Source organism: Egretta garzetta, unplaced genomic scaffold (genome assembly GCF_000687185.1).
Source record: "Egretta garzetta isolate BGI_Z169 unplaced genomic scaffold, ASM68718v1 scaffold138, whole genome shotgun sequence".
NCBI lineage: Eukaryota > Metazoa > Chordata > Aves > Pelecaniformes > Ardeidae > Egretta > Egretta garzetta.
In genome coordinates this window covers 1,365,740-1,388,374 of record NW_009260598.1, presented here as the reverse complement: position 1 = coordinate 1,388,374, position 22,635 = coordinate 1,365,740, and the positions used below count along the sequence as shown (strand labels likewise).

General features: G+C 36.8%; 1 protein-coding gene across 1 annotated transcript in view; it reads left to right on the top strand.

Moving 5' to 3' along the window:
- Positions 1–22,635, top strand: part of AFG1L (AFG1 like ATPase) — a 74,126-nt gene that overhangs the window by 28,060 nt on the left and 23,431 nt on the right. The window contains exons 6-8 of the mRNA XM_035900305.1: positions 4,616–4,715; positions 7,551–7,609; positions 10,370–10,426. Of these exons, the coding sequence (XP_035756198.1) occupies positions 4,616–4,715; positions 7,551–7,609; positions 10,370–10,426 (216 nt within the window). The remainder of the gene's footprint in view (positions 1–4,615; positions 4,716–7,550; positions 7,610–10,369; positions 10,427–22,635) is intronic.

Below are 22,635 nucleotides of genomic sequence, written 5' to 3'. Positions count from 1 at the left end.
GATTGTGTTAGTTCTCAAATCACCACTAGTAAAAGAATCATCTATTAATGATAAATTGTTTTATGCTCTTAAATTAATACATTACTGAAATGGATAGAGCAATTTATATCTCCTAGCTGTTATTTCACAAGCCTGTGCACCCGAGAAAATAACCGGTTTATGATCAGCTCCTATGAAGGGGATTTTTGTAGCTGTAAAGTAGTAAGTGTTCTCGTTTTAAGTTACTCTTGTATTTTTCAACATGGGGTAGTCCTTTGATCTATGGTTTCAAAATGTGTGGGGTCATTGCAAGTGCTGCTGTTTGATCATTTAAATTGTGCTTTATCTAATGAATATGAATGCTGGCCTTCTAAAACTTGCAGTATAAAACCTAAATACAGAGACAATTGTATTTACACTACGAAGAAATAGGAAGGTTTGGAGAGGGCAGGGAGGAGTGTTAAATGTCAAATGCTCAAATGGTAGAAGTAGGCATCTTTGCTATACCATGTATTAGTGTAAATACCTGCTTTTCCGTAAAAATGCCCACTGCTTTCACATCCTAGCGTTGCTGTCTTTCCAGACTGCCTGTCATGTTTTCACATTTTAAGGGGAGAGACTGGTATTTTTTGTTTCCAAATTGATTGCCTGCTCCCCCTGCTGACTTGCTTGAGGTACATCAATCACTTCAGTTGTAAAAATCACCTGCTTTTGTCAGTGAGTCACAGTTGGGAAAGTAATACAAGAACTATACTTCAAAATGTGTATCTAAGACTTTGCATTCTTATGTGAATTTTAAAAATCTACTTGTTCTGGGTGTAGTAGTGTCCTAAATTCACAGATTTCTGAACAGCTGGATTTCTTGACTTACTTTCTGTAGCATGGGACGCTACGTAGGCTTTGCCTACTGAAGAGGAGTCCCCAGCTTTCTGAAATTTTGCAGAAGGCACTGAATTTGGATTAAGAAACCTTCTGCTTAAATAGTCATAAAATAGCACAATGACTGGAAGAGCAGTTCACGTGGTGACAAAATTAACACTGATAATAAGGAGCCATATCTAATTCAGGATGTTTGCAGCTCATTTCCCCAGTGGAGATAATGGCTAGATTTACTGCAATCTGATTCACTCATATTTAAAGAATTGCTAGATTAAAATGAAACTGGAAAGAGCTGGAGACGCAGAACATGTAGTGCCCTGACTTGCAGACAAAGCTACTCTCTGTTTTGACAGATGGAAGGTCAAGCTGGGTCTGTACTACTTTGGCAAAATACTTGTGTGTGGAGGAAACTCCAGAAAACTCTGGAGATTTTCTTGAAACACTTCAGGTTGCTTTCAGATACCTGTTGAACAAAAGAATAAGCTGAAATTATTTATCTCAAGATCAGGCACATGGATGAGTGATATTGTAACAGAGACAGCAAAAAGTATTGTTAATGCTCATATTTCAGAGGAAACCAAATGCAGAACTTCAGAAGACAAAAGCATTGCTGAGGTTGCACATTCCTCTTTGACAGTGGGCTAAAGCAAAACAGAAGTACTCAGAAGGGAAGCTCATTGCAAAGCCTAGAGAGCTGTCGAACAAGTGAAGAATTGACTAGTTGATGTACAAAAATATATCAGTACTTTTAAAAGTAGTTTTGTGTGTTCCAAAATATTCTCATGTAAAAAAAAAAAATTATTGTGACGTTAAGTGTTTCTTTTTGCAAATACTGTGTGATAGCCAGGACCTTAGTGATGACACTAAGCTTCTGAGTTTGTCCATTCTGAAGCAGGTTTTTTGTCAGCTTTAGCCTGAGCCACAGGCTCTTGGGTTATTAAAGCATTGCTACTTCTTACTGATCTTTGTCATACAGTTTACTGTAAATATTTTTTTTTTTTTTTTTTTTTTTTTTAAATCATGGAAGTCTTAAGCCATTCTAAAAATGTGTCCACATTTTGAAGAAAACCCCTAGAATTAAGCCATTTGCAATTCTAATTTTGATATTTCAGAACAGAATGGTTGGCTAATTAAAAAGACTAGTTATTGTTTAGCGATCAAGTAACTATACACAGGTAATTAGAAGCTCTAATTTTGGCATGTGCCTGTAACCTATGTTAGTAGTGATAATGAAAACAGAATCCCTGCTTCTTGGTAAACTGGATGATCATACAGTGTTAGTCTTTATATATACCATGGCTATTACTTGGACTTAAAGCAAACTACAATTTAGGGAGTTTTTACTAACCTACATGCTATTAAAAGCCTCTAATAAAAATTAGGCTCTCATTTTTGTGCTAATACTAATTACTGATAATACATGCTTATGTTTGTCATTCATTACGTGGAACTGTACCAATCAGTGGATGACTGAGTCTCAGGCACTTACACATGTAAATTAACTATTAGTCTAGTGTTTTTTCTTTTTTTTCCTTTTTTTTTTTTTTTTTTTGTGAGTCATAATGGAAAGCAGCACTAGGTCACAAAAATCTTTTCTCTTAAATGCTAATGAAATTTCTCCATTCGCTCTATTAGCAGGCTCTCTTTATTGGTAATTTGTAGCCTTTGCTTTTGTCCCCTGTTGCAATGAATGCTGGATACAGTAAAAAACATTAGAAATGACAGTGCTTTAGTTACTGTCTTCTACCTGCTTTACCTTGTAGAAATTTTCTGTCTTTCCCAAGCTGTATTAGATAAAAAGAACTCATATTTGCATGCCAGTTCTCAAAATGGCTCTTGCTTTTTGACAGAACTTTTGAGAGTTGTTTTTTTTTGTTTGTAATGGAGCTGAAAACGTCAGAATTCCACATCAAATAACAGTTCTCATTAGTAAGAGAATGTTAGTAGTAGTTTTATTAATACTATTGTCTTCCCGGTTTTCTAAAGGTTAGCATGCCTTACAGTATTTTTAAACAAAAAAGTTTGTAACAAAATGGTTTATATAATAAATTTTTAAAACTTGGCTAGTAGGTTTGCTTTGTGATACAAGAAATTCAGTTACCCCTAAAATGCACAAATATACTGATTTCTTGTGTGTCTTGTTTTTTAGGAACAGGGGAAGTTCCTGAATTTTAATATTCAGAAGAAATAAATTATCGATAGGTGGGTGCAGAAGCAGATCTATTAGACATGTAGTGAATAAATTCAATAGTGAATTACTACATGCTTCTTGGAATATCAGATCTCAGTGATCAGGGATGTGCAAATCCTGAAGGATTTGTTACTGATTGTGTAAAAGTTTGGTTTTGAAAAAGGAAACAAATTTCCATATTTAATGCATCCCATAGAACTAATTAGAAGCAATCTTTGGAAGAAGAAAAATGGTGTTTACATATGGTTCCTTACGAACATTATTTCTTCCAAACTAGCTGTCAGAAATGTAACCTAAGACTTTTAGTGTTTCTAGTGTAGAATTAAATTTTTTGCTGCCCAGAAAGGCAGTGTAGAAATGGGGGGATGATGGGGGGTGGTATGGTGGTGAAGCAGGGAAAAAATTTATACTGGTTAAAGTCTTTCTGTAGATGTATTACTATCACAACATATACATCTAAACTGGTGAAAGCATAGCAGTCTGCCAGTCTGTTGTGTAAAGAGCATGTGTAACTCTCAGCGTGCCACCTCTTCTTTTTTTCCTCAGAACTGGGGTCTGTTTTGGTAAGTCAAAATGCAACAAGTGTCTATGTAGTAACCAAAGGGAATGCAGGAGAAACAAATGTAATGGTAATAAAGATGGTTTATTTATTAGGATTGCTGATCTCCACTTGTAAAAGACAAATTGCTGTTTTAACAATGGGGTTTTTTTTAGAAAAAATTATTTTATTTTTTTCACTTGTACAAAGTGGTTTCTGTTTTCTTTTATTTCTTGGTACCATAAAGCAAGTTTGTTAAGCTAAACTTAGATATTTAAAGAAATTTTACTTCATGGCTTATTTTTTAGTCTCCCCCCCAGTATTACTTGTCCCACCCATTTTTATTTTTCATTCGTGTTTTGTGCCTGAAGGTTAGAAGAGGCTGACTGTGCTGGAAGTGACTGCCGTGCCTTTTGATTATTCATGGACAGTAATAGAAGGCACTTAAAAAGAACAATGAAATTGCTTATTTTTGTGATGGGCCATCTGTTGAATTGTTTTTTTGCAACAATCACACAATAGTATCTATGTCATATCATTCTATTTTCAACAGCAGCTGATTATGTATAGTTGGCTACTTGTCTTTATTTCTGAAGTCCCATGACCATTTAAATTCACCTCTGCAAACCTTTGCCTCAAAGGTAATAGAAATGTGAAACAGCCGGTGTGTATTTTCTTTGTCTTCTGTTTTTTTTATGTTGTTTCTAATTAATTAGGCCTCTTAAATGTTTAGGTCTGTTTTCTGTGTCTCCCACCTGTATTTTTATAATAGAAGTTAACATGGAATCATTTAGCAATTGGTAAAGAAATGGTGGAGTTCTGCAATAAAGAGTGGGCAAGTTTTGAAAGACTGTGGTACATTCACTGCTTATTAATTATCCCTTTTATTTTTTTTCTCACCAAGCAATAATTAGAATCTTTCTCCATGGCTTTCACTAACAAGCATTTTTCCTAGCTACAAAGCCACTTGCAGATCTATTGCGGCAGAAGCTGAAAGCAAGATAAAACAAATGTGTTGTCTTCTGCAGGTCACTGACATTGCTGATGCCATGATTCTGAAGCAGCTTTTTGAAAATCTGTTCCAAAATGGGGTTGTCGTTGTGGCAACATCTAACAGGCCGCCAGAAGGTAAAAACAAACATGCTACTAGTATTATCCAAATACAATGAATCTCAGTATCTTACAAAACAATCGTATTAAAATGATATAGTACTTAAGACTAATAAACTGTCTAGTCTTCAAGAATCTGAGATATTCCAATTTGTCCCCTGTTTTTTTCTGTTCTTAAAGGAAGAAAGGTTTTTCACTAAAGCTTACTCCTCTCTTCTCTCAAACAAGGGTATTTGGGTACAGGGTAGTCGAGGAGGGGTGAAATACTGCCTCTGTTTTGGATGTATTCCAGGGTAGGAAAAGATCATATTCTGCAGAAGAAAGGGGAAATGAGAGTATATTCCTTCCCGGTTTCTAACTCAGAAACTTGCAGGCTTGATCTCTCAAAGGAGAGCCCCTCATCAAGATGCCATTCTCACAGCCTGGTTTGAGGTCACTCATTGGGAATTACTTAGGTGGAGAGTTCTTTCCATTTCTAACAATATTTTTAGATAGAGTGACTAGCTACGTAGATCCTTCTACAGAGTCCCCAAATCTGTATAGGTTTTAACCAAGCAGTAATTGTAATTTTTTGTAGAGAAGAAAAATGTTTGTTACGGTGTAGCGTTAGCAGTTAACATAATGAATGATTTCTATGCAACTTTTATGACACTTTAGATGATTCATTTCAAATGTTTGCAAAAAATACTGAAGAGTTACAGTATTAACTGTAACTACCAGTTATTTTTTTCTACCACAATTAATTGAGAAAAAAGAGAATCACTAAAGATTTACAATGCGCTTTTATCTTAAAAAAAAAAAAAAAGAGAAGAAAACACTAAAATGTTTTTATCAGAGGAAGAAATAATTTCCCATTGGTTTATTTTCCTTGTTTGAACAAACAAGATGAAATCATAACTACTGTAGTTGGGTTAACTACAGATAAACCAGACACTGGTGCCTTACTCAATTGGGAACCTTCCTTGTGTTTTTTGAAGCACTACTCTTTAAAGTTCAGGAGAGATTTTCACCATAACTTGGGGATTGTATCCCTCATCTTAAATTGAGATGTCCATTTGTGACCATTATCGTCATATGGGGTTTTATTTACTGTGTAAACCTGAAAGACATCCAGCTGTACTAGCTAACCAACAGAGAATGTCAAGAACGGCGTCTCCAGAGCTGAGCTATGTTGCAGTCCAGATGTTGGTCAATGCCTGTCTCTTCTTCCCTTCTCACTACTCCTGCACACTCACGGTGAGTGTCTGAAATTGTCCTGCAGGAGAGTTAGGTTAGTGTAGTATGCTGCATCAAGGTTGAAGGCTGAATTGAGAGATTTGTTTCTTGTGGATACAAAGGGGAAAAGCGGCTTTTTCATTAGAGAGCAGATGTACCCAGCTGCTGACCATTAGTGACATGCTTAGCCATGTTAAACTTCTGCCCCAGGGGAATATGAGGGGATATACTGAAGCGCAGTGTTTGAGGAATCCTGGCTTCATTTATCCACTAAAATTACTGTTTATTTTTCTCATCCTCACAAAACAGAGACATAACACAAAACTCACAGCCTTAGTAACTAGAAGAACTAACAGAAGTAGCTGCCTTATAGTACTGTTATGTGTTCACTCATTTTTGCAAGTAAATATCCAATTGCTTGCTGTTTTAACAAATGTATAGTTATCGCGGTTTTCAGAGTTCTGAATGAGAATGATACATGGCTTCATACAGCTTTGTTAGTAATTTGGGTGCGGAATCACCTTCACTGATAATTTTCCTAAATGTTTCTGTCTACGTATTCAATTTTGTGAAAAGCATTTTGTAGGTGTCCTGTTGGTTTCTCATGCACACTGGATCTTCTGTCCATCGTGAGGTGTTGGTAGAGCATAAAAGCTTTAGCCTCGTTACAGCCTCCAGGCATTATGGGGAATATAGGTGGTCTTTTATAACCTGGCATGGTCTTCGCAGGGAATTTTAGTGACACCTTTGCCAGGTGTCTGTATTATCTTATTTATTCCTCCTGTCAGTCACAGGTGCTGTACTGCCTTTTTATAAGGCTTCCTAATATTAATGAAAAAGAGCAGCTCATCGTACATTTTAAGTGATAACATTTTCAATGAACTTGTTGGGCAGTTGCATAGTCTCCAGAGAAGAGAAGTTTATGCTTTATGAAATAAAGAGATAAATAAGATATTAAAATGCTGATTTGCAGTTTGGTTTTATTATTTGTCTTGTCTTTGAGTGCAGATTTGCATTTTGTTACATAACATAAATATTTTTTTTTAATTCACTTCTATTTTTAGCAACTTTGCATAAGTTTACATATTCATTTAATTTTCTTTTTTTTTACCTTTGCCTTAGGCATGACCCTTTTTCTGGCTTTGGAAAAGGGAGTGTACCTGGTAGAACTGCTAGAAGATAAAGTGTACCACAGTATGCTGAATAAGAATGATACTAACTTTGTAAACTCAGATAGCGTATTTTTAGTTTATGTTGGGTTTTTCCCCTCTGCCAAATACTTGGGAATTAGCAATTGCATAGTTTTGGCCTTATAATCATACCAATGTATACCCAGCGTTACAAATCCTTTTTTATGTCCTTACTTTAAAACAGATGCCAGTTCTTCTGCGAAGTTCAGTTACATGTTATTAGAGATTTAAGTCATCTTTCACTCACTCCCTGCCTTTTTCAGACTTTCTCAGGATGTTCGTTATGTATTGAATTTTCATACAGCAAAAGAAATCAATTTCAGCTTTCCTTTCCCACTTTTTGTCCCTTCTCTTTTCCAACACCGAGTTTTATTTGCCAGACTAAAAGACAAGCTGACATTGTTATTAAGGCTAAGTAGCAAAACTGTACCGATTTCCTTTCTTTCAGATCTCTATAAAAATGGTCTTCAGAGAGCTAATTTTGTACCATTCATTGCTGTGCTGAAGGTAAGGAGAGTCACTTGTTAAATGCTTTTCAATTTTGCCTGCTGTATTAATAAATAAGACATTTGTACAGGATTACTTTGATACTACTTTCCAGATAAGATGTGTATGCTTTAACTGTTTGGGGCAAGAATAATCGAAGGTAAGGCAAAAAGGAACTCTTCCTCTCTAGAATTAACATGCCTTGAAAGCTGGACACTTTTAGTATGACCAAAAGTCAACTTTTTGACTAAGGCAGCAGAGTTTGTTTGTTTGAATATGACTTTTCTTACTGGTGTCTATATGCTGTGTAACATGGTATTCCTCTAAGTTATACTGTGTTGTACTTGTGGACATCTTACATTTATTATGCTACAAAAACTTGGTGTTCCTTTGGTGTAAGGGAAGTAGTGTCTGGTATGTACCCCTCAATTACCATGGGGGTCCTTCTCATATGTAAATGGTTTTCTGTACAGATACTTGTCAGGCTTCATGTAATGTTCAACAAGCAGCAGTGCTCTGCCTGGATTGACCTGACATGTACCTCACAAAAGTATTGCCAGCGTAAATGCATAAATAATGTTAACTATATCAATATCTAAGGTAAAAGAAAGATAAGGTAGAGTTTAGAGTAGGTTTGGCTTAGTGAGAAGAAATTTGGAATTGCTGAATAGATACATTGGTTGGATGTTTCTGTTAAGGTGGTCAGCAGTAAAGCAGTTGACAGTGCCTTGGGTTTTCAGTGGGGCATTTTGGAATCGTAAGATTGCTTAATTGCTTAAGCACCTTTGAAAATCCTATCTAATGTTGACATTTGAGCAATTACCAGGTTTCAAAGTTAATATGCCATTGATGTGAATGCAGCACTCCTATGTATCTCAGAATGGCTGTGTATAAAGTCAGGGAGGTTACCGGTGAAAGTGGTTCTTACCTGGATGGCTTTAGAAAAGTAAAAAACATAAAAATAAATGAACAACCACTTCAGATTCTTGAGGATTTATTCTGTAGCTGACTGCACTGGATGCAGGAGAGGTCCTGATCATAGAGCATTTTCAAGAATAGTAGTAGTTTCGTATGTATTTGCTTTTTGAAATGCAGCATCTGTGGCAAATCTTCCTTTTCTATATATCTTTCCTTGTTGACTCTTTGTTTTCTTCCTTGATGAATGTAAGGCTCTTTCATTTCACTGATGATCAGACTTATGGAGTATCTATCATGTATGCTTATTTGTAGTTTCCTTTTTTCTGGCTAGCTGAAGCAAAAAGGTGAAGTGTATTTTATGTATACAGAACATCTCATCAAGACTGGGAAAATAATTCGAATTTTTAGAGGGGACCTTGTGGACAGAAGGCTAAGAGAAGCCCTAAAGGTGGATTGCTTTAGAGCTGTGATGGAAGGTGGAGTGGTGCAAAAAGAAACAAGTAGCACAACCCAGACTGGAGGTAAACAAACATTGCCATAATAATGAATGAAGGGAGAAAAAAGGTTTTACTCAATGCTTGATTCACAAGGGCCTTTCTAAAATTCTGGACTACATGTCGTTGTTTTTTCCCCCACATCTTTGTGTTTTAACACTGCTCTAAATATATCTGCCTTTAATGTCACCTTAATAATTGTTACCAATATAACATCATTCTCTCCCAAAAACACGATACCTGAAAGGTGGATCAGAGGAAGCTTATCAACAAATGCTTCTCTGACCTTAGTTGGAAAATGGGAGGGTAATGGCAAGGTATTAAAAACAATAATTAAAAAATTTCCAATTCTACATTTTAAATTCAACACATCAGAAGAAGGCATTAAAAAAAACACATTGGAATGTATTTTAAAGTAAGATTTTTTTAACAAGTGACTTTTACATTACAAAGGCGTGGATAGAACTAAATTGGTACTCTGGCTGTGGTGGTTTGAGAAATGCAGATTTAGGCCTCCCCAATGTGTGTGTAATCTGGATCATAGCATTGGTGTTAATGGATGGAGTAACTTCTGCCTCAGCTGTCTATAATCCCGTGTGTGACTTTAGGAGAAGTAAAGATTATATCTTCCAGGGTTTTGCATGGAAGTATAAAGGAAAAATGTTACATTGGATGCTTTCAAATGTTTGATTTACTGTCTTCTCCACCTTTACTTTGCTCTAAGCCACATGTGTCTGTGGTGGTGTCAGTCTCATCTAACCTGTTCCCTGGTAGTGGCTTTGACAACTTGGGCTAACTCCTGCCTTAGTTTTCTCTGGGCTCAGGACCTCCTGCAGGGCTTTTGTTTGGGAGTGAGTGGGTGAGTTGGGTTTGTTTGTTTCAGAAACTAACTTTTATGCTCATAAATCTTAAAGTAAGGCTTTAGCACTAAAAGTGGTTGAAGTTCAACACAGGAGCTCCGAACTCCTTTAAATATTCTTGGGAAGATAAGATGAATGGAAAGTGTTGACAGTACAATTCTGTGAAGAGATGCTTCACTTGAAATAGATTTCAGGCTGTTTCTATTCCTTATAAATGGAACACAGAGTTCCTAAATACCCGGGTAACTGTTAGACAAAAATCTTTCCCTGTCTTCAGAAATCAAAATAAATGGTTTTGTTCCTGGGTCTAGCATTACCTACGTTCATCCTTGGTTTTGTTGGGTTTTTTTATTTTCTGCAGACTATATAATTCCAGTTATCTGTATTTGAAGAAATATCATATTTCTTACAAAGATAACTACAAACCCATTTCTGTGGAACAAGCAGCGAGGTGAAACAGTGCTCTAGGGAAGATTCTCTTGCAGAGGTCGTCCGTATTGCCTTTCTAGGTGGTAGATTACTGGGGACAAGTGACTGCTGAATGCCTGCAGTGGGAGGTGCAATTGGTAAGTTCCACTTTTTAGGGCCACATAAAAGCTCCAGGTCTGGGTGGCTGGGCAGGCCAGTGAGGCAGCTCTTCCTGCCCTGCCTGTATTCCCTGCCCAGTTCTGAACCTGTCCCAGTATTCTGATCTTTCGAAACCTTAAATAGTTTGAGATCTAATTTCTCAGTGATTCTTTAATCCTGGAATTTAAAGCAGTAGTTTTCATAAACAGGGAAAAACTCTCAATTGATCGGTTTGTTGTTGTGGCTAAAATTCTTCGGGACACAATATTCTTTACGGAAGGGCTTAGTTTCTGCATAAGAGTGCTTCAGTCCGTGAAATTTTATAAAGATAGAGCTTTACAGAGATGAGAAGTATTAGGGAGGAAAATCTCTTAATTCTATAATTGCAATTAGATTCAGTCACTTCTGATTGAGCTTTTAATCTTGCAGCGTCTCTTACCGAGCATTTTAAAGTGCATGGAACTCCTCAGTGATTTTTTTTTTTTTTTAACAAAGGCAGTTCTTGAAAAGAAAAACATTCATTGCTCACAGTTATTTTGCTCAAATGCTTAGAGCAGAAATACTCCAAAAATTGTTACTCTAAACCAGTAAGAAATATAAAAATTTTCTAAACATTTAAAAACTGGTTTACAAATAAAGCTATGTATCTCTAACAGCTAGATGTAAAAACTGAAGTGAGGCTCTTAAAAAAAAAAAAAAAAAAAAAAAAAGAGAGAGAGAAAGCATGCTTTGTGTTACTGGTTTGGTAGTAATTTTAACAACATTTTAATTTTTGCAGACATGTAATGAAGACATTTACATCAAGCCTTAACTGTTCTGGAATCGTAATTCAATGACTAGTTCAATGCTTAATTCTTCAGACAAACAGGACGGAAAGCTCCTCAAACTGTTTGTTGTGTATAATCTATAACTTAAATGAGCAGTTCTTGAGTTTCCAAAGGTTGCCTGGGACCACAGTGTGAAGTTTTAAAAAGTCAAGCCAAGTTAAAATGCCAAGTATGTAACTTCTGCATTTTGTCAGGTTTTCTTTATGCAGTAGATCTGCACTGCACCAAATTCTTAACTGGAAGTCAGGAGGTTTTAGGGCCTTCCATAGCCTGAGTATACCTTTAAAAGTTACAGTTTTAAAATAAAATGTTTGGCTTCGGCTACCTGCATTTTGCGTTAACGAAAGGTAAAGAATCAACCAGAAACCTGTTTTGAGTAGGACTTGAAATTACTGTAAGCTTGCTATAGTGAACTGTGTTTTAATTCTGCTATTAGGAACCAAATAATTATTTACTTTAAAACTATTTGGTTAAAATGACTCTTAACAGTAAGCATTGTACACGCTTCTCAAATAGAAAGCAATATATTTTTATATGCTGTGTTGGTCACTTTTTCTTGAAATTGGTTAATGATAATTTATTGACATTGTTGCCTACGATGGTTGGTTTTAATTAAAATATACCCTTCCTTTCAAAGCAAGGAAGGGAGGAATTTAAAAGTATTTTGACTTTTCAATAACTTAGTTTGAATATGCGAAAAATACTTGTTTAAAACATTTAGAGCTGTCCCTGAGGAAAATTGTGGGAGTTAAGTTTTGTACAAAGGCATTTGGCAGATATAAAATGTCTTTGATGGGGCACTCAGCTTTTGTCCAACCACCTGTGTGAGAAATGCAGGGATTTGTTGATTGACAGATCTGCCTCTTCCCACCCCCCCAAAAAAAAGTCATCTCCTTGATGAAATTGATTTGTCAGTTTGTTCCAGTCTAATGGTGTGATAGCCCAGCAGCTTTCAGTATGTTGAATAGTTAAAACCTGCTTTTGAGGTCAGTGTCAGCCACTCTGACCCCTGTGAACTGTCACCTGAGTCAGAATTGCAGGGATTAGGCCTTTGATATTGTGATGGCTTCGCCTATCAATTGACTTTTTCATTACTGAAGATGTTGGGCCTTTTGTTTCCCTTCTTAGTATGTAACCAAGCAAACTCCTAAGTAGAAGGAGCATTTGTTCTTGTTCTCTCTCTCTGCAAGTAATAGAAGTACTCATCCTTTGTGAAGTGTACCTAATTAAACATAGAAAAAAATAAAAAAAATAGAAGATATAGCATGATTGCAAGTATTTTTGTGCTGAACATCAGTATAATTTCTGGGTAATTTTAGTTTGACAAATTTGTAAGACTGTCAGCTAACAAAATGTTGTATATAGGAAGCGAGGTGTCAGATTGGAAGTTACCAGCCCTTTCTGCATTCAGCCCTCTAAGCCGGTGTGCGTGTTAAATTTAAACACAAGGATTATTTGAATTCTGTAGTTCAGCGTGCTTAACTGTTATGATATTTTGTAACGTACCTATTGCTTTAGTGTGTTCTCTAGATACTAAGCTGTTCAGTTTGTTTACCTGCTACATCTGTTTTACACACATACGTTTGCTCCTAGGCAGTTTATTTCGATGCAGATGAAAACTTTTATCTAAGGATAAAATAGTTGCTACTGTAGCTCAGCGTTGGGCTCCCTGCCTTCTCGCTTCTTTTAATTGTTAGCATTTCCTGAGTTCTTGCTTGGTTTGTTTACTCCTTGATTAAAATGAGTAAATCAAAGCATATCATAGATATGGAATAGTCGATTACTGCTGTATCAGGGTAAATTAGTCTAATTACACGTGGCAGTTTTATTTTCTTGTGATGTAATGTGAAATGAGGTCCTGCCTCCCCCCAAAAAGCCCGAGCCAATTAATAAAGCTTTTAAGCTCTTTGTCACAGGCCACCATGGAGGTCTACAGAGAAGAACTTTAATCCAATAAACATTTCATTTAGATCATGAAAAGAAAGCATGAGGAGAAGCCCCTACAAGAGAGGGTGTTACCAGCAGTTCTAGCCATGAAGAGATGTGAGGAATTTGCCAAATTAACCAAGAGGCCTTCATATTTAACACATAAATGTGTCAAAACTAATAATAGAATAATTTAATTTGAGTTGAACCTTATATTGTTAAAATTCTAAGAAGCCACAACTGTTTTCTTCAAAGACTTTACTGTGGAGTTGGATGGACAGGGCAAGGGGAGGTTGTGAGAAACCCAGATAGCAAATAACACTGGCCGAAGCTGGTGGAAAGAAAAAAAAAAAAAAGGAATAGATAATTAGGTGTAATTAGCGTGTATGAATTGTTGTCTCCCTGCCCTTGGCTTGAATAAATTTCAGAGCAAAAAACCCCTAGTGGTGAAAACGCTTTGATGTAAGAAGAGTCATTGTGGTTTGGCAGCATAAAGGCAGTGTTTTATACTTCTTACATAATGGTTGTGATACAGAAAGAGTGAATGGACCCTGCACCCCCCAGACTGCTTTACAGCAAGGACTTTTGGATTCCCTTGAAACAAAATGCATCAGAAGTTTTCAGTTGTTGGTAATGAGGTAGTGGACCTCATCAGAGCTAAGCGTAAGCCATCTTTAGCCTTTGTTTAGATCTTAATCGCATTTTTTTTTTTTATTCTGGGAAATCCAGTTTCGTAAATCAATACTTTTTTTTTTTTTACTTTTTTTTTTTTCCCCCCCCTGCCTGCCAACAGTTCTGGCAGGAGCAAAGGCTAATACTGGGAAAAGAAATACAGATCAAATTTTAAAAAGAAAAACAGCAGCAAAAAAGAAATCTAGACAAATAACTTCACCCAGGGTACAATGCAAATGAAATACGTGCATTAGGGGTGAATTTGACCCTTAGCTTGCAAAACATCGTGTAACAAATTCAGAGTGAACTCTGGGCATTTGTTTTTCACAGAACACTGCAGCTTGTTTATGAGGAGATTGAAAGTTACAGTCGTGGTTGGTTTTTTAGCAAAACTGAATGTCTTACAGTGGTTTGTGGTTAGTTTGGGGCTGTGGTTTTTTTTTTTTTTCTTTTGTATTTATACTTATTCTGCAAGGCAGATTTTTTTCCGAAGTGACGTGAAATGGGGAGAGCTGTTCAGTGTAATTCTTACTGCATGGAAGTTTACTCTGCCTTTCTTCTGCTCCCTGACTGGAAAAAGGAGAGGCTACTTGTCTCCTCGCCAGCATGGCCACATCTGTACCTCCTGAATTCTTTCCCTTTTGTCTTGAATATCTGAAATACTGTTCACAGAACAGTACATTTTAAGAGTCTCTGTCTTTATTCATGCACCATTATTTTACAAGTTAATTGTCTATTTTTCCTCGTCTTAGGGGGTAGCTGATTTGTAGCTAGACATTAAAATAAGTTATTGAAAAGTTGTACAATAGATCGTATGTTCCTTGTGGTGGCAAGAATAGTGGGGTTTCTTAGTTGTGAAAGTTTTGAAGGCTGTAATGTAAACTTGTGCAACTTCCATTGAATTAATTTTACCTCTGAATTTATCTCTGCTAAACTCTTCAGTTTAAAGTTTAAATGTTCTTGTCACAAGTGTAAGAAACAGATTAATTAAAAAAACCATGTGGCATTATTTCATTTCCCAGATCTTTGTGCTCTAGGTCCATTTAAAAATAAATCACAAATAAAATGTTTGTCATCCAAAATTAACCTGAGCATGATTAGTTTCACTGATATTGTACAGTATACTTGGATGACATTTTGAAAGTTTTCCTCAAAATTTGTTTGTGTGTGGTTTTTTTTTTGGGGGGGGAGGTGTCTTGTTTGTTTTTTAGGTTTTTTTGGGGTTTTTTTTTGTTACAGTGTTTAAAATTGGAACAAGCATGGAGTGTCTAAGGCTACTGTAGCAATTTCCTCTATTTCTTTATTGCAGGTAATGAAGAATATGGGGGGAAAGACTGTAAAAAATCTAGTTAACCCCTTAAAGCATTGCACTATTTTGTAGAGCAAATAGCCTTTTGTACTTGAAGTTGATTTGATCTGTGAAAGGCAACACCTGAATATCATGCAAGACTACGTAATTATGCCTGATTGTAAGGGTTTTTTTCAGGTATAGGTCACGGGAAATTCAGTTAGGGTAGAGTATGTACAAAGCTAAGAAATATGCAGATTTTCTGTTGTAAGATTGTGTAAAAATTATTTACAGTTAATACTTGCATAAAGGTTAGAAAGGTTGATGAAGTGATATTTAGTTTTGCTTTACTATTCACTGCGTGTCAGAATGTAATTATGACTGATTCATGAAACTGTCTTAGCAATGAACCATCTTTATTAAAATGCTGATCAAGACAAGAGCTGACAGTAATAAAGAATAGAACATTTTAGTCTTGTTGCTTTTGAATGATTGCTAATTACCCCAGAGGTCATGTATAGTGCTTTTGAGGATTCATTGACATTTTCTTTAAAGTCTACTGTTTCAACAACATCTGAACAGGGAGACAAAAACTGTATGCACACCCAACAACGCTTGGACCAAGTTTTTACCCACTACCAAATACCTGATGATTCCCTTTCTCCTTCTCCCTCCCCCTGAGTACATCTCGTTCCCATGGATCGGTGTAGCAGAAAGTTAGGAGTGTTACAAACTTGATTTACTCTCCTGTCTTTTTTTTCTTTCTTTTTTTTTAAACAAGGCCCATTTTAAGCATGGATAAAAGGAGCAGCCCTTTGAAGGTCCTGCACCTGTACCGTGCTTGCTCATGACTAATGGTCTGGTTGATCTCCTCTTAGAGGAGCATGAGAGGGAAAGATGGCACTTAACTTTGTACGCTCCTCTCAGCGTACAAAGACATACAGACCTGCCCAGCTCCTGAGTCCCATTTGGACTGGTTTCACATTCTGAAACGTTGCTAATGGTCTGGTTGATCTCCTCTTAGAGGAGCACGAGAGGGAAAGATGGCACTTAACTTCATACGCTTCTCTCAGCAGGCTACATACAGACCTGCCCAGCTCCTGAGTCCCAGTTGGACTGGTTTCACATTCTGAAACGTGCTGGTGATTGTCCCTTGCTGATGACTCTGAGAGTATGCTGAAGTTAAAACCTGTGGGTATGCTTTGTAGATCAGAAATAATTTTTTCATGATACACTGAGAGGATTCTTGTTCTACCACAGTTATGAATCATTTGGGAAAATGTCAGTTGTAATGGGATCCTTTGGATGAGGAAACCCTGTCTTGAAATTGCTTAAGAGATAATTTTAAGAAAGAAGAAATAATATTCCAGTTGATAGTCTTAACACTACATGGAGTAAAATAATGAACAATAAAAATGGTTAAGTCTACTGAGCTCTGTTTATCTGAGGAACTCTTCCTCTGTTGCTGGCTGCAGGTTCTCATCACGTGTCTACATGTTGTGTGATGCAAGAGAATTTTTTTCTCTTAGGCTGGATGTATGTGTATGAGAAGAATTACTGCCAACGAATAATCTCATTATTTTCTGATTTGCAGGAGGGAAGGAATATTAGTGATCCTGTGTATTGTTAATGGAGACCAAATCAGGTCAGGTGTGGGGTGTTTTGGTTTGTTTTGATAAAAGCTAATACAAAGAGTTAGATGCTGAGGATGCATTTGAAAAAGGAAGATGATACCTATATGGAAATTACAATACCTTTTGCTCAGAAAGAATGGTTAGAAGTTGCACTTCTCAGGTAGGCATGGCTTGGTTATTAATAGTAGGGGTTCTAATGTGCTTGTTAAGAACAGTACCAGTGGCCAAGAGTATTAATTGTGCAGCTTTGCACACCTGGGCATAGGCCTATACTCTTCTTTGCTCATTTGGAAAGTGTATTTAGTACTGCAGATGCAGTGCTGCTGCTGTGTTTGCAGGTGTCTGGTTTGACTGGATTGTGAAAGGCTGAGGAAACTCAGCAGGTGTGGGAATTAAGGTAATAATCATCCCAAGGTGAAGCACTCTTACATCTCTGTCTCCCTACACCTTCTCTGGAGGTCCTCAGGTAGGGTTTGTCTGATCCTGTGACAGGGTGATTTGTATGAATTTGTATGTTGGTTCTTTTTTAATGCCATTAAAATTCAGAGCAGAGAATGACAATTGGGTCATTTTATGGTGGTCTTCAATAAGGTTAAGAGATATCTACTCACCAGCATTATCGAGAATCATGAGCTGATCACAATAGTTGAGTTTACAGGGACACACTGTATTTAGTACAGTGGACCTCAAGGCCATCTATTAGCATTTCGGTTGTTTTTGTGACGCATGGGAAACACATGTCTTCAGAACTTGCAGGTTATCTAGTGAACTTTGACTGCCTTTTGATATTTTCTGAAACCTTTGTTCCTCCATGTAACGATCTATCATGCCATGTACTTTAATTTCTTGAGCAGTTAAACATTTTAATATCTATCTACCATTCTAGATTGGAGCAACAAAGGAATATTAGAGGTGCTTACAGGAAGAAAAAATGTATTTATAGTAGTCTATATTTAATAACTTTCTACAGTAGGTATACTGAAAGCCTAATTTTATCTAATATCTCTGAAGATTGTCGGTTTAGGTGTTCTGTCTCGAGTTGAGTCTTGAGGCGTTGTCTCTTTTCCTTCTGGAATAAGAAGTTTTTCTGCCACTTCAGTGGAAACGCGTGCATGATCGTGCTGTATTTTTAACTTACTAATTGCGTTTTCAATTCTGTAATTGTATTTGTTCTTTGTATACATAAATACATAAATGACTTCAAAATAAATTGTATGACTAATTAATTTTATGCATTTGAATTGAATAGGGTAAGTCAGACTTGAAATATCTCAATAGAATAGCAAATATGTTGGAAACTGTAGATGATTCCACAAGAACAGACTAGACTAACTCTAGCCTCAATTTTAAGTATTTGTTTCAAAAGAAAAGTAGAAGTTTAGCCCAAGTAAAGGAAATTTGAAAGTTTAAATCTCCGTCTGAAAAAATGGAAACCAACCGTTACAGTCATGGCTTTGACAATTAAGTACTGACAATCTGAGCACTCCGGTTAGTTCTTTGGCTGTTGATTAGGATTTCATGGTGGTGATTAGTGAGCGTGAGGATGCAATCACATCTGTGGGGTTTAATCAGTCCAGTGCTGGAGAAGTTAGTCAAATGGAGAGAGAAACTAGAATGTCTGTGTGGAATCCTAGTAGGGTTTTTCCCTTTTTTTTTTAAAAAGTAGAGAAGCCTACCATTTATTTTATTTTTTTTTCCCCCTGGGGTTTGCAGGGTTTGTAAATCGTGGTATTGATTTTCTAGTTCCATGATGCAGGTGTATAATGGTGTTGACACCTGTGAGGGGGAGAGAAGATGCATGGTGGTACCCATATGCAGCCTCTCTGAGGTTCAGTATTTCATTTTTACAGTTGTGAGCAGTATTTGTTTTTCCATATTGTGCAACCAGGTATCTGCTTTTCATTTTTGTAAATCCAGTATTTTAACTGTTTAGCTTGGACATATACAATATTTTAGTGTGCTTTATTTTCTTCTGTTATACATTCTGATTATGTGGTGTCTTTTTAACATTTAAAGCATTTCTCTTGCAAAAATTACTTACAAATATGAACATTTTGCCCTCTGCATTCCTGTGGAGCAGATAGGTGAATAGCTACATGTGTAAGAAACAAAGAACTGTGGTGGGTACCCTTGTCTACAAAGGAAACCCCCAAACGGAAAACTTTTGGATCTCTGCTCAGCGCCTAGCTTCTCAGTGACCTTTCTGACTCTGGCTTTGAGTAAAGGTGACCACGTGCTGAATCCCCCTTTAGAACAGTCTCCACCGGTACGTTCTTAACTTGGAGGAGAGATGCTGCTGTTGCTGCCTGGCGGTGCAAGCAATCCTCCCACTGCCACCCTTCAGTTCGCTGGTACCGTTCTCGCACCCTTTCTCGTCTCTCCGGCACAGAGCTCAGTTTGTGTAAATAGTGTTGCCTGCACCAGTGCATGCCTCTATGCTGTTCCGCTGGCATTGATTTCTTCCACATTGTCATTTAATGATTGGTTTCTTTATTCACACTTCTGTTTGACTTTTTTTTGTTGGTGGTGTTATGTTATTTTCTAGTAGCACCTATAGATCTGTATTGTCATAAATTCATGTAAGGAGAAGGTTGTTCCTACCCGTCAAAGCATGTAATCTAACAACAGCAATCATGTTTTAAAGGAATGTTTTCTGGGAGCCTGTTGCTACGCAGATTATAATGTTTTGTTTTAATGGCAGGGGCCATCCATTTTATGTATATTTGTACAGTGCCTAACAGAATAGGTGTGATTGAGCTTTGAAGTGTCTCAGTAAAAAAAATTAATGATGAACAGTGGTAGATACTTACATGGACCTCTAGAAGGGTAAGGAAATTCTTGTCGCTGTTTTAATTTTATTTAGAGCATGGGCTCTGAATAGCTGGAGTACCTTCCGGAACAGAGCATCTGTCTGGAGATGACAAAAAAAAAGGGGGGGAAGAAGAAACTGGCTTCAAGGCCCAAGTCGGTGGTTCTTGAGACAGTAACAGATTAAAAAATATGCTAAAGATTCAAAGTAAAATATAAACCAGAATTTGACTGAGAATGCTGGTTTGAAAAATAGGAGACAGAACTGTATTTGAGAGATAGGATAGAATTAAGCCAAAAAAACCCCCATCCAAATCTGGAAATTAACTAGGAACACACAGGGAGTAGGATAGTAAAATGCCAAATGTTTTCCAAAGGACTATGTATCTCTCTGTTCCCGTTAACTGGCCCCTACTTCTGTACACTTCATCGTGTGCTACGGAAACATGCTGTATGTCAATTCCATTTTTCCATTTTGTTGATGTTTGGCTCAGTCGACTTTTGCCTCCTAAGGAAGCAAAAAATCAGTAGTACTGTAACAACTGTATTTTATATATCTCTGAATGGGATGCGGCTATTGCCTTTCAGGCTAAAAGGTCCTATAGCCCCGAATATCTAGCAGATATATTTTAAATAAACTATGTAGGGTTACATCACATTAGAATCAATAGTAGTATGCTATTGTAGCCCTACAAGACAAGGTTCATGGGGAAAATAAATATCTTTCATTTAGCTTACAGAGGGCCCAGAAACATAAGTAAGCTTTTGGGCACTCAAGCTCTTCTTAACTAGTGCCACTAATGATAATGATTTTTCTTGAATAGTGATAATACTAATTATTTTAAAGGAAGGGGAAGGCAGAAGAAATGCATCTAGTTCATAGCTCTATCAGTAGTATTTACAGGTACGGTTCTTACCTCCAGAATTCATCCAGCGTAATGTTAAATCATGAAGTCATAAAAGACTGTCAGTGCATTTAAGGAGTGATAGGTTTGTAAGCAGAACACAAGCGGACTAAAATGCTGGGGCACCAACTGCTGATACAGATTTCGGCAAGCTGCAGTGACCTGCGCGGTCCAGCCCAGTGTCGGTCTGTATCCGAGCGCACGTGATGTCTGCCCTGCTCAGCAGTCGTTAGCTGCTGAGCCACGGGCGCTGCTTTGTATTGACACCGCGTGTGTGCGTCGGCACAAGAAATTTACACCAGCTGCAGTGTTCAGGTGCACATTTTTTCTTCCAGCCATACCATAACCATGCCACACTCTTTAAGTATATGTAGTTCTGTGTTCACTCTTCGCTCTGTAGGCAACACAACACCCTGAGACAGCGGTGGAGTTTGTAAACCCATCTTGTAGGCCAAAGAGATGAGGCTGAATTCATGCAAAATTTCCTCTTGGTTGTTTCCAGGAGACAAACCAAAATGATAAACAGCGTTACTAAGTATCCGAGTATCTAAAGTTAATCTAAATAATTTTGTAGTCCGCGTAGCTGTAGTGATGTGTTTGGGTTTTTTTCCCCTACTAACCTGAGGAAAATAATACTTGAGCTAATCTACTACTTCAGAAAAATAAAACATTAGGCGGAAGGATGCTGAGCGTCAGTGCCTGGCAAAGAGAAGCTAAGTGTGAAATTTCAGGAATCTTCCTTCTAACCTTGACTGCCAGACTGACACTGAAGAAAAGCTTAAGCATCCTCCTTCCCTCATGCATATTATTACATGCCTCTGGAACTTTTTTCTTCTGCTCTGTTATTCTCTTTCTTTGTAAGCTTTCAGGAAAAGAAAGGGAATAGATTATAATAATATTGTAGCACCAATGCTATTGTGTTTGCAGTAGCCTTAGCCCAAGATAATGATTTGATTAGCATGGCTTTTTTACTTACCGGAATTAAAGATACATGGATTTTCTTGGGATTCTGTGCTTTCAGGATGATTTTTTTTTTCTTCACCTTCTTTCTTCAGCTGTATATCTTTGCAGGGAAGTTGGAGGTTTAAAAGAGGTATAGACCCTTCAGTAATACCCAAGGACAAAAAATTAGTGCAGTGAGTCATCACAGTCACTCCTGGAGATATTTTTTAGCGATTAAGTCCTATGCAATGCATTTGTTCAAAAGGGCCATTGTTCCTTAAATCACTGATGATAGTTCTTCTAAAATTTAATTTTTTTTTTTCCTGCAATGTAGTTGCTATAAATGAGATTTGACATTTCCAGTTTTGGTATTTGAATGGCCTCAAGGAGGCTTTGAAAAATTTGACATACAAAATACGAAACTCTTAACGAGAATATTAAAGATAAACTAATAGTTCATCGTGCAGTGAAGAAGCAGTAATTTATCGGATTCTAGCAATCCAAAGAATTACAATAGTGTTGAATTACCTACCAAAAAAAGTTTTATTGCTTTAATTAAGTAGTTGACAGAGGTATATTTTCTAAAATATTAATACTTTTCCTCCCTTTCTTTTATAGCTTCTTTTGCTTCTAGCTATATAACACCCAGAAGTTGTGTATGTTGGCAGACAGATAAGCAGAGCTATTGCCTTTGCCAGAGGGTGTAAAATCTCGATTCCCACTGAGGTTAGTGAGACATTTGCTCTCAGCCTCAGGCCTTGAATCAAAAAAGCACTTTTTAGTGCAGTTGGGTTTGAGTTTTCTAACAGAAGCAATTATCGTGACTACTCAGGGACATCTATACCACACTTGGAATCTTACAGCTTGTTTAAAGAAAAAAAAAATCCTTTCCTGAGTCAATTCAGACATTACAAAAATGAAAAAAACTTCTTGATGTAGAATTTTTGTTTATTCCCCTTTGCACTTCGGTCCATTTTGCAGCGAGACTTGACATGGTTCATATATTTGATGTTTGACTCATAACATTTTTAATCTTCTTAGTAGAAGGAAAAGAAAAAATTAATTTTAGCTTATAAAGTAGAAGTAGTTTCAGTTGCCTCCGTTGCTAGAATTTGATTGTAGTGTGTTAAACTTTTATTGCTCCTCATTTTCTATTACTAAATATATATTCTTTAATGTGAAACTAATTCTTTTTTACTCTCCCCC